This window comes from Mycteria americana, chromosome 4 (assembly GCF_035582795.1).
Source record: "Mycteria americana isolate JAX WOST 10 ecotype Jacksonville Zoo and Gardens chromosome 4, USCA_MyAme_1.0, whole genome shotgun sequence".
NCBI lineage: Eukaryota > Metazoa > Chordata > Aves > Ciconiiformes > Ciconiidae > Mycteria > Mycteria americana.
In genome coordinates, this window is record NC_134368.1 from 7,412,541 (window position 1) to 7,432,441 (window position 19,901).

The 19,901-nt window shown below is 38.5% G+C and overlaps 1 protein-coding gene across 3 annotated transcripts in view; it reads right to left on the reverse strand.

Moving 5' to 3' along the window:
* Positions 1-19,901, reverse strand: part of KDM3A (lysine demethylase 3A) — a 32,512-nt gene that overhangs the window by 10,663 nt on the left and 1,948 nt on the right. For 2 of the 3 annotated variants that reach the window (XM_075499528.1, XM_075499529.1), the window contains exons 3-14: positions 18,179-18,334; positions 15,824-15,934; positions 13,986-14,088; positions 12,940-13,064; positions 12,377-12,449; positions 12,204-12,292; positions 9,824-9,975; positions 7,143-7,714; positions 5,657-5,858; positions 3,738-3,952; positions 537-689; positions 211-306 (exon numbers count right to left, since the gene is read on the reverse strand). In XM_075499528.1, coding sequence (XP_075355643.1) covers positions 211-306; positions 537-689; positions 3,738-3,952; positions 5,657-5,858; positions 7,143-7,714; positions 9,824-9,975; positions 12,204-12,292; positions 12,377-12,449; positions 12,940-13,064; positions 13,986-14,088; positions 15,824-15,934; positions 18,179-18,334 — 2,047 coding nt within the window. The remainder of the gene's footprint in view (positions 1-210; positions 307-536; positions 690-3,737; positions 3,953-5,656; positions 5,859-7,142; positions 7,715-9,823; positions 9,976-12,203; positions 12,293-12,376; positions 12,450-12,939; positions 13,065-13,985; positions 14,089-15,823; positions 15,935-18,178; positions 18,335-19,901) is intronic. The other variant, XM_075499530.1, reaches the window with a different exon arrangement.

Sequence of the window (19,901 nt, forward strand, 5' to 3'; positions counted from 1 at the left end):
AAACAAGAAGTTTTGCTACTTCTTTGTAAAGGTCAAAGATAATAAAATAGTACTAAGTACACAGGCTATTCCAGTCTTTGGACAATAAATACTAAGCTTTTACTAACTTTATTACTAAAAAAACCCCCTCACTCAGTACAGTATCAACAACATAAAAAAGACAGCAAAAGCCTACAGTATTTTTTCATCCCAGTCAAATATTTAAAATACCTTTTCCAGGAATTATTTGTGTAGGCATTAGATTCTCTGGTTCATGTACCTGCCCCTTCACACATTTAAACCAGGAGAAAGTATCCGAGTCATCATCTGTAAAACAAAACCATTAAATTGTTTTATTAGTGCATCTTTCATCCTCCTCTGGAAAGCTACATATTTTACTATTATTGATATACCAAACCACAGGTCTACAACGCGTTCTTTTTGTTGGGAAGGCTTATTGTCTTGTTGTTTAAGGTTGTTATTGATTTCCAAGTTCAAAATACAGGTTTTCCGTCCCCTCTCCCCCCTTTGTTTAAAGTAGCAATATGCATTCTGACCTTCATGTAAGCTTTTTTTCCTCATCCTGTAACAATCCACACACACGCCGAAGCCACACTTAGAGCACACCCAATGAAGGTTGAAGATTGTGGTGTCACAGACATCACACATTTCTCGAACTCCACGAACTGCACGCTTCCAGGCTACCTGTCCTGTGGTAATTGACAGATTAGTCAAAGTGTTCGTTTAAACAAAACAAAATATTTGCATGTTAAATATAGCCACATTAAAATATTTCAGTGATGCAAGACTCAGACTTGTTTTTGTATTGGAACTCCAAAACAAAGCCTTTGCTGTTACAGATTCAGAAAAGTAGGTCCAAAATGGAGTCTAAGCAATCAAGACCACTTTGCTTTCTCCTGTGCAGCACCAACTACATCCGTTACTCCTGACATATATTTGCCCAAGTTAACACACACACTGCTGACCATTCTCCTACATGGAAATTCCACAGCTACCCTAGAAAAAAATCAAGTTACTACTAGCAAGCTAAGCTTAATGTCTAGCTTGCCACAACCAGCTTGTCCTCGTTCTCTATTCAATAGCGTAGTGGGCAAGTAGTTCTCTTCCTTTTAGCAGGTGGTTCTATATGTTTATAGGTGTGTATCAGACCTTCTCAGAATGATCACCTGCTCCGTTGTTGTTCTCTGAAGAATTACTTACCCAGGATATTGCACCTTTCCTCACCTCAAGTCACTTTAGTTCACTCAAAACATCCCAAACATTGACAGTATCTTTGGAAAAATTACCAGCCCTTCCAGGGCTGCATTATGGACAGATTATTTTAGCCTGATCTTTATTTCATTATGTCGCCAGCTAGAAAACTAGACTAGACAAAAAGCACACATCTGCCTCCTCCTCCTACCTCCTTCCACACTTGTAACTTCTCTCAAACTTTTCTGCCCACAATGTTTCTTAATTTTGAAAGCAAGTTATGAGGACCACGTATAACGTATGCTAAAAAAACCACACCAGGATCCAAGACATCTGTTGCTTTTCTTCTTTATAATGCCCATTAACTATGTATGGAACAAAACTAGAATAGCTTGGCACAATTTGTTCTTAAGTAGGAGGTAAAAATTGTTTGACTACTTGCTTCAAAATTCTTCCAGGAGACAGAGGTCTAAATATCACCAGTTCCATTCTTCGCTGCCTTTTAAAAACATGCACTGTATTTACCATTTTCTAGGCCAATCCTCCCATTTCCCCAAAACAGAATGAAGGGGTTTTTTGTTATCTGTTGCATGTTATTTCATACTTCAGTTTTCTGATTTTGTCCTTTTTGACTCCTCCTATTCTTTTGTTTCCTCACTGTAGTCTGACCCCATGTCCTCTTTCTGTAGGTCTCCTTTTGGCACTTGGTGGCCAAGGAGCAATGTGACCTAACAAGCTGTTCTTTCTACACTGGTCAATCTTTTACTACACCAGAAGAATTTCACTTGTGCTTTTCTACTTATTCTTTAAGGAACTCTTTTTAAGGAAGCTCTCCCAAATAATTTTCTCCTTCACACTTTTTTGTCTCATGGCTTTACATACCAGAGTCCAGTAATTCACTGGTAAAAGAGAGAAGGGCTGACCCTGAGACATACTGTGGAGTCCAAAAATATTCAAACATAGATGATCCCCTAAAAAGTAGTACCTGAATAAAATATTTTGACATTTTGGAAAAGGTCATTTTGTCAGAGCCAGAGTTTTTATGAAAAGGTATCATTCCAACTGAACTCTGCCAAGAAAAGTTCACCGTAACTTTAAATGGGGTTGCAGGAGGATCTACCTTTTTCCTGTGCCAACTGAGTGAGCACTCTTTCACCGAACTGTTCAAAGAATGAATATCTAGACTGTAAATAACTTCTTTCCTATGCAGGGCATTAAAAATATCCTCCATTTTAATGAAATTGAGTTCTCTTACTCTCACCAGCCAGGGCAATAAACAATCAAAGAGGAATTCATGACACTTTGCTCCTTTCAAACCAACTCCAGAACTCAGGGGTGTGTGTGTGTTTTTAAGCAGATGATGTTTCTGGTAGGTATGCTAACAGCTGCATCCTCTGCCATTAAGAACCACCACACCTCCTCTTTGTTTCAAGAATTCCACCCAAAATTTCATCCTTCCAAAAGTGTTTTGGTATTCCAGGCTGTACCTCTCACTTTGGCTATCGATACTTTGGCTCTATGGGCCTGAATATGTTCCAGTTCAAGCAAAGAGCAGAGCTTGCAGATTCGAAGTAATCCAGGGTAAGACCCCACAGCAAGTGGGGTCTGAAATATCTCGAGTCTTCCCTCCCCTTTTGAAGGGCGTTCAAGCCTGTTCAGTTCTTTTTCTTCTATGAAAACCTTGGAGTGACTGGTAAACTGATGTGATCTTTACATAACATCAATACTACCCAAATGCAGAAGACATTGGGTAGACAGTCTTCTAAACTGTGCAGCATCTCTGTCATGTAGTTATAATCCAGAAAACAAATATGGTTTTAAGAGTCATTCTACTCTGAGAAGTGATAATGCAAGATCACAACCTTCCCCATTTGTCTGCTTATGTTTGCTACAAAAAGGTTCTGATGTGGCCAAAAACCTGTGTTCGAGGATGCAAGGTTTGCCCTGTCGGCACTGATAAAGCTCTGCAGTCAGTTACCCCATCAGTAGCACCTCTCTGGTCTATTCCCAGTCAGGCTGTATGTATACTCACTTGAAACAGTCCTACTGGAAAATTTCAGGTGGAGGCAAAAATATTTCTTTACTGACTTGACAGGCAGCATTAGGTCCATTATGCAAGAACAACAAAATAGGACCAAAGCAATCTAACAGAATCTGTGCAGTCAAAATGAAAGCTTTATTTCATTGACATGCTAAGAATAGGTTGTTGTCAGCTGCCTGCTGGTTTTTTTTTTTTTTTTGCACTTTGTTTCATAACAGAATTACACTCTCCACAACAGGAAAAGTAATTTGATAAATTGAGAAAAGTCTTCTGACATACAGAAGGGTAGAATTACTTTTCCCTTTCCCCTGCCTGTGAGCAAAGAGTTGTTGACAGTAGTTCACACTGGATCTTAACCATTACCTCTCTCTGAGAAGAGAGGGAAACACTGAAGTCATACAAGATGTTTCCAAATGCATGTAATATATTTTCACACAGGTCAGAAGCTTAAAGTTTCACATAAAGCTATTAAAATACAGATTATTTTAATACAAATTGATCTTACTGTGTGGTTCAATCGTAGACATAACTTCCTTTTCAGATATAACTAGCTGACAAAAGTGATCTCCAATGTTGGCTAGGATATACTTCGCTGTGTCGAGATCTAGACCCACAACATTTTTTGATAAAGGCAGCCATAAGCTAATAGCCTCAGGGTCGTATTTATTTGGAGTTAAGAAGCCTTCCTCACGCAGTATTCCATGCTTATTAAACTGCAACCTGTGGAAAGAGGGGGAAAAGGAGAAAAATCCATCATCTCAAATGTTTTATTAGTTTACATTCATTCCAATGAGCCCATGCCTGAACTGTAAACATGTATACTGTATATCAATGAGTTTAACACTTAATGGTCGCAACAGACATGGGTAGTTACTCCAGTCTCACGCATTTTTGAACCTTTCAATTAATGTCAGATTATCCCAAGATTTACTAAAGTAAAATCTCTAATCTGAGGTTAAATAACAGATTGGTAACACACCACCTGTTTTTTTTTTAAACCTTTAGCTACAAACATGCAAGGGGGATGGTGTTGCGGTGGAAAAAGAATAAAACTCAAGAAACAAGTGAAAGAGTGGAAGAGGTTTTTTTCCCCCACAATCTTTGTAACCTTTCTGCTTTCAGTTTTCTCTCTTCAAAAGGTCTTCAGGCCTGTAGCTTCTTTTTATTCTACCTAGAGACTCAAGAGAAAGTCATTCCTCTGAAAATCAAAAGGAAAACTGAGCATAAGCTAGCTTCCCATCTCCCTTGTAGTAACTAGTATTTTTGCTTTTCCTCTCTAATATCACAAGTGTTACTTTCTTCCCATAAAACACAGTCCATGCCTCAAAGCTTAAATGGGTGTGGGGGGAAATAAAAAGAAGCATGCAACAACATCTGGACACGAGATCAAATAGCTCATGGAAAAAATTTACACGATTTGAAAACAAAGGAAAGGACATGTTAAAAAACAGCCAGACACTGCAGTTTGACAACATCCACCCTAGGCTTACAGATAGACTTCAAGTAAGAGTTTAACACTCTTTTTGAAAAGGTTCCTCACAGTGTCTTAAGAGCTAAAGAGATAAAACATCAAAAGACCTTGACTGTTCAACTCAATAATCAGGCTCTGGGGGCTGTAGGTGGGGTATAACAGATCTGAAGCTGCAGATCAGGTTTGGAAGAGCAACCACCACTCCACAGTCAGGAGGTTTTCCTTAAAGTTGTCTTGCTGACCCTCCCCATCTATCTGCCCTCCTGAAACCCAGTGAGCGTACTGATTAAACACTTCTATAGCAAGATTAAAGAAGTGCCACAAACTCTCAAGTGTAAAGTGGAACAAAGAATGGAGCAACACAATGTGAATTATTTTTTTGCCCATCACTATTGCATGACTCCAGCTGAAAGCCCCTGGCTGCTTACTGCAAGTCTTCCACAGCTGTGGATATATGTCTAACATTTCATATGTCCAACCACTAAACTTTGGGAGACATGCACAGAATCTACCCTCTCACTACTATCTCCAATACTACTGAGCTGTAGCACTCAAACTAAACTCATGTTATCCTATTGGCACTCAGCCCAGAATAGCAAAATAAAGAGCTTGAAGTCCTGCCAAAATATTTTCTACTCAAATGAAGCAGTTAAAAAATGTCTAAGGGCTAAAAAAACCACAGGCAACCTCTCATTAATCAGGTATATTAGACTTATAGCTTAACAGCTATGCACTGACATCTAGCAGTTTTGAACCAGAGACCTAAGTGAGACCACTTTGACCAAGTAACTGTTTTTTTATCTCTCCTGGAAGATGAAGATCCATGTTATAGCTAACAGTGAGCACTCAACAGCCCCCCTTTCAGAAAAGGAAAAAAAGGTCACTTGGATGTGGGGCATGTTATTCACATTTAAAGAATATCAAGGTCCATATAGAGTGAAAATTGTTCTTACCTTCTAAAGTGAAAGAATCGACAAAAGACAGTGGAGTCTCTTTGCTCTTTGTTCTTACGATAACTGTCCAAACGGCATTCCCTGCATTTATGCAAGTGAGGTGCGATATTATTGCAGGAACCATCCTGTACAAATGCTTCTCCACTTTGCTGCAGCTTCTTCACTTTAGAGGCATCTGCTAAAATTGACTTGCGAACAATTACTGCAGGGAAGAGTAGTGTAGATTAGACAAGCTTCAGTTTCTCATATAAAGATGCAAGCAAATGTATTTTAGGGGAAGATCCATGTCAACTTTTCCTCTAAGTTTCACATTACACTGAAACAAAAGTTATGCTAAAATATTTGCAGTTGGCAGAAGCCTCTTTTCACGTCAGTAGAAACTTTCTCAAGCTATAGTTCCACTGGAGTCATAGTCTGTGGACCCAAGTTTAACAGCTCCTTTTGCTCCTTCACAGGGGAATATTTTGAAAGGGCGTCTGCTTTTAATGAAAGTTCTTCAGCCATCAGGGCTGGAGTACCTGAGCACTGAGTAGACCAGGGCATGAGGCAACCACATTTCACAAGTAATGAAGACAGAAGTACAACCTGGCCATTTCCCAGTCCTGTTTTCACCCTTCATGATGCAATGGCTTTCAGCATCTTACTGTAACAGATGCCAACCATCTCTCTTCCTCCCACATTGCGGGTGAGGCCTAGCAGGGCACAACAGCGACTGCTTGGCTGACTGTGTACTCATGTTAGTTATGGAATAGCACATGGTAATCCAAGACCAAACAACATGAGATTGGAACGAAAGAAGAGGTGAGTGTGTAGGGAGATTCCCAGAATCCTGAATGATCAGCTATACCACCTGATGCACAGCACAATGCATAACATCAGGAGTCCAGCTCCTTAAACAACTACAGCCATTCCCATTCTGTCCCATGTGGAAAACGTGAAGAGTTCACCAAGTGGAACCAGACCACAGAAAACACAGAAACAAGGCGAGTTGTTTTGGGGTTGGGGGGGGGGGTGTTGATTTTTTTTTTTGGTTGGTTGGATTTGTTTGTTTTGCTTTCAGAACAGTTATTAACTGAAAGCCCCTCTCGAACAAAGCTTTGTTGAGAAAAACTTCCATCTCTCACCATGCTTACAAAATTTCAGACCATCACTAAAAAAAGCAGTCTCATTATGCCATCAGCATTTGCATTCCAAACAGAACCTTGTTTTTGTAACCCATTTTGTCATTCTGTTCTTGCATACATTTTGTAACAACTTATTTCTAGGAATTCATTATTAGTCCTTTTCCTTTACCAGGAAAGGACTTTTTCCTCAAGTTTATGGCATTCCTCCTGTGACCCACATTTGTGAACCCACAAATGACTCAAATTCCAAATCACTCACACAATTTAAATTACTAATTTTGTGTATGTTAGAGGACCTACTTGTATGTAGTCACACAAACTACAAGGACTTTCAAATGACAGGAAGTTTTAAAAATACTTACTATTATCCTGGACCTTGGCACTTCCAGTCCAAAAGCTTTCATTTTCATTTCTGTCATAAAGATTCTCATTTGAATTTCTTCTAATAAAAAATTCCATGTCTATAAGTTCATCAACCTTGTTTCCTTTGTGGCTGTTCTGGCTATTGCAATTGCTTTGTGATTTAACTCCAGACTCAGTAAAAGAGAGAAGATGAGCATCTGAGGTTGAGGGTCTACAATCTAAAGTCCGCTGCAGTTCAAGAGTGCTACTGACTCTGGGTATTGCTATGGAAGAGTTAAGATGTTGCAACTGTTTTACAGAAACACACTCTTTTGGAAAGTTTGTTGTGGGCTTCATAAGAGGTTCATTTGTATTTTTCAGGTTGACTCCTTTTTCATTAGCTGAATCAGTCAAAGATGAAGATCTTGAGGTTGTCAAAGAGGTATATTTACCATTTTGATCATTGAGATTCTGCGTTTGTTCTTTAGATATAAACCCTACTTTAGGAAAGGCCGTCAGATCTTCCTTCAATGGTTTAATTCCAGTATTAAGACAAGAAGGATGAGTTTCCGGTAAGCTTCGTCTACATGTGCTGAAACACAAGACATGCAAGAATTAGATCAAGAAAAAGCTGTCAAACGAATCAGGGCATCAGCTGCTCAATCTAGTCACATTTAAAGCTTGAAAGAAGAAATTTAATCATGTACTTTGAATTCTGATGTTCCAAGATTTTAAATTTTGTGTGAGGTTAAACAGGTTTGTGTTTTTGAAAATTCTGGGTTTTGTTTAGGGCTTTTTTGTTGGTTGTTTGTGGTTTTTTGTGGTTTTTTTGTTTTTTATTTTTTTAAGAGTTGGATAGAATGATAAAGCTGCGCACACATGTAGGCACATACAAGTTTAGCTACTGCAGCTACTCCACTACCTTCTCTCACAATTAAGCAGTTACTTTCTCATTTTCTCCATGCAACAGCTGTATAACTGAATGAATTTCACTTGCATGTCTGTGTGAGAAGATTCTAATTCTCAAGAAACTTCTGGCTGGCACTACAACTCTACATTAAAGGCAGTAAAACCACTCCCACACAAAAAGCTCAAATGAAAAAAATCATCATTTCTGCATTTATCTTGAGATACATACACAAAACTAAGTGGGGAAAAAAACCCCATACCACTTCTTTTAAAACTAACACACAAAATTTGAGTCTCCCCGTCACACTATTTCTACCATATATGCTCATTTTTTTCACAGAATTGGGGGGCACAAACACAATATGCTAAGGTTCAAATTATGCAAGTTAGGAAGGAGCTGTGATTACGCTCAGGAAAACAGTTACAGTGACCATAGCAATACAGTTCCCGTATTTGCTATGGTCAGAGAATTGAATAAAACATACCCTTCATCTCAGGCCCTGACTGCATTTCCTCCTGTCACAGCTTATGCAGAAGTTTGTATTTTGCAGACATTTATCTGATTGAAAAATGCATTGACAACATGAATTCTAGAGCTAGATTGATAGTGGAAATGCAGTATTAGTTCAAATTTGTTCAAGGGAAGTTTGGAGTGGGAAACTCTGTACTTGAAGGTTTTACACCCAGTTGGACAATTTCTAGACTCCTACAGGTAACAAAGAAGTTTAAAGCCACTAGTGTTCAACAGAAATATAATTGAGAACCTGTACTTGATCTGCAAGAAGCTAGTATACAGGACACCTGCCTGAATGTGTTCTATTTTTCTTGGGGGCAGGGGAGGAATGCGTTTGATAAAAAGTAGGCACCACACCTACGTATAACCAACTGATCAGTTTACAGATGGGTACAATGAAGCAGTAACATTGGCTTGTGACACTGAAGGGCAACTACCTCAAAGATAATGTCAGCAACACGCACTCGTGGCCCAGAAGGCCAACTGTACCCTGGGCTGCATCAAAAGAAGCGTGGCCAGCAGGTTGAGGGAGGTGATTCGGCCCCACTACTCTGCTCTGGTGAGACCCCACCTGGAGTACTGTGTCCAGCTCTGGAGCCCTCAGCACAGGAAAGACATGGACCTGTTGGAGTGGGTCCAGAGGAGGGCCATGAAAATGATCAGAGGGATGGAACACCTCTCCTACAAGGACAGGCTGAGAGAGTTGGGGTTGTTCAGCCTGGAGAAGAGAAGGCTCTGGGGAGACCTTAGAGCAGCCTTCCAGTACTTAAAGAGGGCCTATAGGAAAGATGGGGACAGACTTTTTAGCAGGGCCTGTTGTGACAGGACAAGGAGCAATGGTTTTAAACTAAAGGAAGGCAGATTCAGACTAGATATAAGGAAGAAATTTTTTACAATGAGGGTGATGAGACACTGGCACAGGTTGCCCAGAGAGGTTGTAGATGCCCCATCCCTGGAAACCTTCAAGGTCAGGTTGGACAGGGCTCTGAGCAACCTGATCTAGTTGAAGATGTCCCTGCTTATCGCAGGGGGGTTGGACTAGATGACCTTTAAAGGTCCCTTCCAACCAAACTGTTCTATGATTCTATTAAAAAAAAAAAAATATGGCATAATCAAGCACATTATGTATCCAGGACAATTAAGTCTAACACTTTTCTATGCCAATATTACAGAAGACTAGTTACTACAGTTCTTTAAAATGACTTCTGACTTTGTTTTGCTAAGAACTGGAGTTATTTTTGGAGGAAAAGTCTGCATAAGCATAAACTGATTCCTTACCCCTGAGGAGTTTCTGCACCAAGATTGGGTGGCGAGTTAGCTGGCAGGGGCAGGCCTTGATGCCTTTGGTCCTTATTAGCAGGAGTACATCCTAGCAATGCTTCACCCAACACTGTTGGCACTGACTGCACATGTCCCTGACTGGGAGAAACCTGTAAGGGAGATTTTAACAGTTAGGAAAACTCAGGATAAAAGAAATACTGCTTTGCAGAGTTCAGCTTAAAAAGAAAAATACATTAATGCCCTTCCCACTGTGTTAAAGCTCGTTGAAGACCATTCCTCACTCAGTTTGCAAGTCAGAAAGACCTTAGAGTGTCCTTTTAAACCTTATAGGTTCCATGAAACACTGTTCATGTTAATTCATTTTCCCCCAATTAACAAACTTTTTGCGGGGAAGGAAGGTGTATTAAGGTGGAAAGGAAGATAGAAAGCTCTGCTCTTCATAACTGCCAGTGCAATGATCTTTCTAAAATAACTGCAATAATCCGAATTCAGAAATAGCTTTCAGAGCTCATGCAAAAAATCTTAGAGAAAAATCAAAACTGTGAAGTTAGTCCGACAACGTTACCAAAAAGCTAGATGTGAACTTCCCTGTAGTGAGAAAATCTTTGCACCAGGATTCTAGGAAGTGTTAAGTAAAGAAATCCTGTGCTGACTGAATCACCAGCCTTACAAATCTACAATTCTTTTAGGAATACAAACAGGCCTATGAAATTAGCAAGTCTCTTTAAAAACAGTAGTTTTCTGTGGGGTAAGCTCCAAAATCCATACTCCAGCTCCAAAATCCATACTCCGCTCCCACAGGCTCAGCTTACTGCTGAAAGTTACACTACAGACTTGTTACCATCAACTCCAAAATATTTCCTTTCTGCTTTGGTATAACACAGCTGTCAGGCATTGAGACAAGCTCTCAGAAAAATGCTGGAATTAATTAACTCCATATTAGAAATCAGAGTACTATCACATACTAAGTAAAACAAAAAATATGGCTTCAGCTTATCACTCCAATATATTCACATCTACCAAAAATCAGAGAAACAAAAAGAGCTTCTGTTTTCCTTATTAGAAAGTACACTGACTTGTAACCCTTTTGAGAAAACAGTTGTAAGATATTTCCCAAAGAGTACAAAAGGGATAAAGGATCCAGTTCTCTGAAGGAAGGCAGACTAGAAAATTAGAAGTAACTTCACTACTTTAAGGAAAAACTATGGTGAAACAAGCTATGAATTCAGATCACGACAACTCTTCTGCAGAACATTTGTCATATGACAAAGATCAGCTTTGCGTGCATCAAGCAGGCTGCTCGATGGCTGAATAGGCAGAAAGCCAAAGACTGGCAAACTGAGCACCTGAAAGATGCTAAAGGTACTCAAGCACAAGCTATAGAAACAACATAAGCAGAGTATGACTGCAATGCACTAGCTACTTCATGCCGATTTGTTGCGCACTCTTCCTCAGCAGTACATACAAGACAGATCACTCTTTTCATTGAGGAATCTTATCCTGTACTTGCTACCTCATGCTGTATCTTTGTGAAGCCATAAAAGATTTCTAATAACTATATCCAGTCATTAGCCAGATCTACACAGTTGACTCGGCACAGGACCGACTGCACAGAAGCCAAGAAGAACACGAAGCCAAAAAAACGAAACAAAACCCAACCCTCCCACTCCACCACCACTCTAGAGCTGCCAGAAGGCTACTCCTGCCTAAAATATAATTTTTGGTCTGAATCACTGGGTCAAAATTATAGTGCAAGTTTGAAGTACTGTTCTTTAGCCAAGCCATTATTTTTCATTTGCATTTCTATGTTTAAGTTACCCAGATCTTGTTTTGACCTTTGAGACAGTTTTCTTAGATCTCAGTGATACTTGGCAGGTCACTCACAAAAGAAATAAATGTAGACATGGAAGTACTAGAAAAGTAGTCATATTCCCGTTTTTGTACTGAAACAACATTCTTCCAGACTGCTGCTTGTATAGCTTGGATCCTCAAAGCATGCAGGTGTAGCTGAAGGTTTTGGGGTTAAGTACAAAATAGTTAAAGAACGAACGTGAAAAGTAAAGGTTATAAACTTGAGAACTGCTTTGCATTTTCTCCCACTACAGAATACATGACCAGGCAGGCTAACTCCTAAGCAGGAGGAAGGGGCAAAAAGCACAGTTAAAAACCAACAAGCTTCAAGGCTCAGTAACTTTTTCTCCAATTATCACAAGGCAAGACATTTTACCCATGCCTAGACAAGTTTCAAAGAACTCAACACACCCTCCCAGGTATTATATTTATTATTCCACTTTCCTATCTAATCCTTATTCAAGACCTTTCTGAGAAATGACATAACCATTATATAACAGTCATATATAACATTGTAAGACATTACCTCAGGAGAAGATTTTGTGTGTTTAGCATCAACACTTCCACTATTCTCAGATGACTTTCTTTTCATGCCCCCAATTTTTTTAGATTTATCTGGAAGAGAAGGTGATCAAGATTAGTCTATTTATCACAAATATGCTACTTAGTGTTTGAAGGACAAACAATAATAGGTCTTACCACATTTTCCATTGTTGTCATATATGATTTCAACATGAATTAACTCTGGATCTAGAGTTTTTAAAGCTGGAATCTTGGAAAGGAAAAAAAACCACAGAAGCAGCCATTTAGAGAGGTGAAAGTCACTGTTTGTATTTATCTTAGATGTTGTGGTATACACTAAGCTCAGACACTTAACTTCTAGATTCTTTGAATACCAAGCTGAATTTAATATATTGTTGTGACAGTGTCTCTGCATGAAAACACACATATAAACTGGTGCTTCAAAGCACTGCGTACACAGCATAGAAAGGAAAGAAACCAGGGTCATACATTTGCCTCACTCTTCAAATAAAGATTCCGGGTCCCCCTCATTTTGCATAGAAGGCCATTTGTTATTTGATAATTCTACCAGCAGCATATAGAAACACTTTAGGGTAATAGATTATTCTGCACTACACTGATCCCCATTATTTTTAAGCTTATTACCGTAAGGATGGAATTAAAAATGGTGTTGATGGGGATATAAATACAAGTTCTCACCCATTCCCCATCTCTGTAAACCCCCAGCAACTGGTTCTTACCTCCTGACAGTTGACTTCTAGAGTTCTTGTAGCTGGGTTACCATTGACAACAACAGCTGTGAACCACTGAGTAGATGGATCCAGGCTATAAATTCTAATTTTTGAACCAATGATATTTTTTCCACCTTAAAAATTGAAAAAAATACAAGAAAAAGGAGCTTAAGAAAAAGGGAGAATGAAGATCATCACAGTTGCCAACATGAATTTGCCGACAGTACTGCATGCAAGATGCAAGTAAACAAAACAAACTGAGAACATTGAGACACCTTCCACATAGCGGGGGGGGGGGGGGGGGGGGGGGCGGGGCGGAGAAAAGGCATGATAAAACTATGTTCCAGCTCCCTCCTTCCTGGAATAGTTCAATTAAGTTTTCTGGAGGTTAAGACATGCAGCAGAGGCCAGACTGACCTCCAGATTCCAGACAGTGAGGCAGATCAGTGGACACGGAAATGAAGATTCAATGATTAGATGTGAATTTTTCCTCTCTTTACAGTATTGGAAATGACAACTCTAAGTTGCCATATTTACCTTCCCATAAAAGAAAAACATTTCTTGCATATGCAAAGATATGACTACAAATATGCTTGTATGAAACCAGTAATTAAGAATTTCAAGCTGGCGAATCTAAAAATAACAATTTTAACTTGACTAAAAAAAAAGTAGTCTCCATGTAAAACTTTACCTTGGAACTTTTTATAAAGAAGCAGCAGACTGAAAAAAAAAAAAAATCAAGCTACTTGAAACAATAAACAACTCCAAATAATTTCAGTGAGGATTGCTACATATTTGATATCTCTTTCACAAGTGCCAGGTCATCTATATGTGCCTAAATTATGTATTCACTCTTACAAAGGAAATACTTGAAACTTAAACCTCTGTAATTCTTCACATTTTGCATTCATTGCTGTGAAAAAAAGTGGAATCAGTACTTTAAAAAAGCTTTTATCCCTAAAATAGATTACTGTAATTTACACCATCACTCTAAGATTTCCTTTTTGGCTTGAGTATTTATTGCCAGAGTTTTCCTCTACAGAGTATGCTTGTACCTTGTACCAAGCGTGTTTCATCTAGGTGTTTCTTAACCAAAGCCTGAATTTCTTCATTAACATGTTGATCATCCTTAAGAGGAAGCCTGGAACTGTCCACATCCTATTTCAGGAAAAAAAATATAGAAGTTGGTATTAAGCATAATGCTTTTGATTAACAAAACCCTATAATATTTAGAAACAAGATAACAGCAATTCATACAAGTCCAACAAGTTTCTCATTACTCTATGTTCCTTCAGCTCCTAGGATATTGTATTTATTGAGGCAGACATCATTTCCTTACCACTAATCTGGATCAACCATCTGCAAGCCAGACTGAAGCGAGCTCTCCAGGTCCACTTTAATATTGTTCTGAAAACAATCTGGCTTTGTTTTACTACATTGCTAATGAGAACTAAGTTTAATTGAACCATCCATTTTTTAATTTAGGATTTTAAGTTCTCAGAAGCAGCAACTAATAAGTAGTCCTGAACAGATGTAAATGCAAATATTTTAAGTTTTATGTTTCTATTCAGGATGATAATGCCAGGATCCAGTCCATCTCAAGACACCATTATAAAATGTTCATATGAGTGCAGAGTCAGCTACATCTAAATCATTTATAGTTATTCAGCATCATGTATTTATATTTTAGGGGTTTTTTTCTCTATTGTTATCTAAAACAAGCTGCTTGACAACATTTAGAATTGATTCTGAAATGGAAGGCTTAGAGCAGGTTTTTACCAATGACTCAGAGTGCTCAAAAAAGGTTTTGATAGGGTTTTTTGGTTGGGTTTTTTTTTTGTTTTATTTTGGTTTGGGGTTTTGGAGGGTTTCTGTTGTTGTTGGGGTTTTTTTGGGGTTTGGGTTTTTGTGTTTTTTTTTTTTTTTTTTTGTCCCAAGCACTGCTCTGGTATTTGTAAGAAGCAGAAGGCTGAAGAGCTAGTAGTCAAGAAACTGTTATTCAAGATGCCAGAAAAGCAATCTTCTCCATTGCAGTATTGAGATTAGGCTTCTACATAAAGAAATCTCTACTCTGTTGTTGAGCCAACACAGGCAAGACAACAATCTACAACTCAAATTTACCTTTAAGTGATTCTTTTGTTAGTTTCTCAAGAGGAGTTGTCTATTTGCTGACTGTTAACAAGTCAAAGTAGAACACTAATGATGGTGCTACTAGCAGTCTCAACATGGGACATCTATTACTAGTTTTATTCAGACTGTTTATAGGTCTTGAGAGTAGTTTCCTGAAAAGGTTAAGCCCTTTATAGCAGATACTATAAGCCCTAATAGCAGATACTATTCTTCAAAATGCCTGACCAGTTAGTCACACAGGGCAATTGTTTCAACCCGTCTCTACTTAATTTTCACTAACAAATTTTCCTCCTGGTGCTCAATACAGGGACTGTAATTCAACCATCTCATTTACATCCTGCCCAATTGCTCATTTGTTTAGGATTAGAAGTGATGTGCTTCTATTAAACGGCAAGATTTAGTCCAGATATCCCTGCAACTCCTTTCATAGCAATGACAGTCATGTCACAAGAACAAAGGGAAACTATTCCAGATTATCCCCACCATCAACATGACGCAATTGCTGTCACCTGAGCTGAATAACTGTCCTAGCACTCTCCCTCATCCAGCTCTCTTAAGTGACCATGTCCTGGATCAGCTTCAGAAGGTTTTTAATCAACGGATACATTACACTCAGAACTGATATTTATGAGTTATGGCAAAACACACCTACTCCAAGTTTTTACCCATCTAAAGTTTGCAGTTAGAATATATTAACTAGACGTATCTTAAATACCAAGATTAAAGATTTATCTCCCATCTTTATAATGCCATACAAGGTTACCTGAATGGGTGTCAAAAGGTCTTTAGAAAGAAAAACACATCTCTCTTCACCGAGATAGCGTACTGAAACCATTGATCCCAAACCAGCTTTGTCCACTAAGGATTTGTAAGTCTAGAAAAAGTGATAAACATTTTCTTAGAAACAGAGTAAGAAGATCTCATCATTCCTCATGTGCATTTAAAAAATTATTTTAGTTTTGCATCTATTTCTCTGTTAAGATACCACATCTACATGCAACCCTCGAAACGAAGCAAGTTTCTAATAAAACTTCTAATACGTGCCTAACAAAGGAGTTACTGGACTATACTTGCTATACTTGAAATTAATTGCATTTATTAGAATGAGTTAGGAATCCAGTTCAGGTGGCTGTTATTAATAATCGCTAATCATTCATCTCAACATGAAGAATTTACTAATACTAAGAGTTCTGATTGTGCATATGTTAACAAAAAACCCTCCCTTACAGTAGATTGGGGGAATAACTAGCAAGTCAATGAAGGCCTGCTGCACGGCTTGCATTACAGTTCTCAAAGCTCATGCAACATTGAGAATATACTGAAGCCTTAGTTTAGGCGCATATGATGACTTGTATAGCCTCACAGTTGTTATACCACTGCAGTACAATGTTGAAGTTATGTTCAGGTATACTAAAGGCTTTAAGAACAGGCAAGAAACAAAAGTTTCCTTTAAAAGCTTCTGAACTCTTCCCAATATGTTCAATATGTAAATTTTGTCTGGTCCTGCAGTAACAGCTCTGAGCAAGTAGGCATCAGGAGCCTGGAACATCAGAAGTGGCAAGAATAACTCCTTCCTATGTGAAGGGTACATTTGTGCCCCATTTAAAAGAAAAAAAAAAAAAAAAGGAAAATAATTCTGATAGAGTATGCATTTGGGTTTCCAAAGGACTGAGCAAGTAAACAAAGACTTTCTTCCCCTTTGTTGTTTTCACTTCACTTAGGACAGCATTGGCAAAGGGGCAATATCACCATAAGAGGAACAAGAGTCTCTCCAGGAGTGACCAAGCATTAAAAGAGTTCTGCAAAACTACTCCATTTGTCAGAAACATACTCTCCCATATACTTGAATCAATAAACTGTGATCAAGATTTAAATAAATTAATCCACACACCTCTTTTGTGACCACTTCTTTCCTACCTTGTGGTGTGGTAAAGGGAGAAAAAGTCTTTTTTGCCAAGGCAAGCTCCAGTATTGTGCTTTACTTTTATCCTACAACATTCCTCTGCTAAACGAGCTTTGGAACACGTACACCGCATGAACTGACAGATCAAACACATCATGAGGAAAACCTTACGCATAAATTGAAGACAAGTATCCAGTAAGAACTGTTCAGATACTTGGAAAGGGACAACAGCTAAGTTTAAATAAGCAGGTTTTCAGAACATTGTATCAGCAAAATCTACTAGTAGAACTGCTGATATTAATGCACAGGTCAGGAAATAAAATTAAGGATTCATCTTTCTACTTCCTCTCCCATCCTATTTGGCCCTACTTCCAATAAATATCTGCTTAGATTAGCTTTGCTTAAGAAAAAAGCTCAGCTAAAACTCAGCATATGAATTACCTTGCATACTTTATACCTAGCAAAGTTAAGGGTATTAAAACATGGACTACAACTTCAGCATAATTAACGTACAGCAAGTTTACATCTTCATTTATTTCACAACTACTTTTATGAGTAGCAGTATCCAAAGCAGTGAAGTAAACTATACTGGCTGAATGAATACATTAAGAAATGTTCCCTGTTCACCTCTGTTGGCTAATTTGCCTAGCCAGCCATGCATGGCAGTTACAGAAAGCTTAGTTCTCTGGCTTGTACAGTGTAGCTCCGGTTTTTATATGCATAAAATCCAAATTTCACAAATCATCTGTGCCAGGCAGCCATCACATAAAGGTCATTTAAATTATTTTTGTCTCAGATCAAGAATCACTGAAGAATTAACAGTACTTGAGGCAGAGTAAAACAAGAATTTAATATAAAAAATACAGGCTATCCTTAGAAACCTATTATTTACCCTTTTTCTCTCTATTCTTAACTGCAATTTCATGAAAGAAGGAAGAAACATGAGACTAGAGGGAGAAGGAATTAACATTGTACAGAACAGTGGTTTGGGAGGGAAGCAAAGTCCTAAAAATACATTCCTGTATCTCCAGGCACAACATACCAACTTTAAATGCTTACAAGCTCTGCCTAGCTCTAGCTGTACAAAGATTTAGCCTCCCTTCAGATGACACATAAGAGTACACGAGTGAAGCTGTACTTGAGAAATTCACACTTGTAACACCATCCTTGGAAGATGGAACTGCAGAACCAGAGTTAGGCCAAGCGTATACTTGCCATTGCAGGCCACTGGACAGGAGACATAGAACTGGCTTGAGATTTTCTTTCAGCCAGTACTAGCTTTTGCTCCACCAGAAATGCTTTCATTTTATGGCTGTAGACTTCTAGCCATCTTCTTTTTTCCCATGACTCATCATCAAATTCTACACAAATCTACAGAAAGAAAACAAAGCAAAGGAGTGACTAACCATAAAATTCAGACACATACAACATGAAAAAGGATAAAAAAACACCAATTTCCTCCAAAAATAAAAAAAAAATCATTAAAAGTACTTATAATGCAAACATGATTATTGCCTTTCTGTCATACAATCAAGCAATCACTAAAGCATCCCAGGCTGACCTAGTATTTTGTAAGTGATAGTCAATGTTAACTGGTTTGTCATCATTACTGTCGCATAAAACATTAATATTCCTATTTAACTCCACAACTCAAAGTCCTCTGCTGCTCCAGGGCAGTTAAATGTGTTAACTCTGCCACTAGTGTTTACAATCAGGGAAAAAACACAGCAAAAAACCCCAAAAACTTTAAAAGACTGTATACAGTAGTGGCACAGCATTTTCTACAAACTCTAAACTAGAGTACTTGAATAAACAAGCTGGTTTTCCAGAAATATTTTAAGAATAAGAGTCCCAAAGAATAACTTCTGTTAATTTATTGAAAGCACAAATGGCAGTGTGCCAGTAAAGGTGATCAAATTATATAATGTGAAGAAGGTCATTTGCTGCCTGCTTTTAACTGGTATTTATCTTTATGAATCTCTGAAGCATCTATACAAACTTTTCAAGAGGAAAGCAGTTGTCACTTCATGGCAAAAATATGGTGGCTTGACCAATTTCTTTGGGATGGCATTACCCTTCTTTCATAGGCAATACAGGAAGATCAACAAAGGATTGGGAAAGACCACAAATACAGCTTTGCCTGAATACAGGAATTGGAACGTCTTGGCAGAGAACACTACTCTCAGAAAAATCACTCCCTCTTCCCATAAAAATATAACAATCCAGTCTAAATACATTTAACTAATTTACCCTAAGAGCAGAGAAACCTCAGTTGAGTGAATCTTAGAAACATTCCCTTGTGTTCAGCTTCCCTCTAAGGGGAAAGGCAAGTAAAAGCATGCACACGAAACAGCATTACCACAGACAGGAGTTGTAAAACTAATGGGTGCAGAAATGCATTTAGTCATTTTGAAGTTCACGAAAACAATGAAATAGATAAGCAAATAACACAAGCACCAGAACCAGAATGGCTTGTTTTGCCCGTAGTATCAACACTGCACAAACAGGAAAATACAGTTCAGAAAATACTTTCAAAACTAGCTGACAGTCCATCTATTCTCTAGCTTGCTCCTGATGCTATACAAAAAGACTAAATATTTCTACTCCCTTAGAGACTTTTTTCTCCCCAATCTATTACTATTTGGGATCTAACGATACATTACTCTTCCACAGAGCTGCGAGAGAGGAAAGGAGTTTGCGTGTGGTACAAAAGCTCTCTACGCCTCGATTGTCTACTTTGCAACTTCTTTAACACTTTCACTGGAGAATGCATTAAGTCAATCGCTTCTGGAAGAACCCTAACCAGTTACAAGGCTCACAGTAAAGTCCCCAACAGCACCTGCTCCTTCTCCTTTTAAGTCCCAGAGAAGGTCCTTTAGAAGAGCTTTATGCAGCAGCAACATCCTCCTCCTCACTCCAAGTACGGCATGGGCACAGC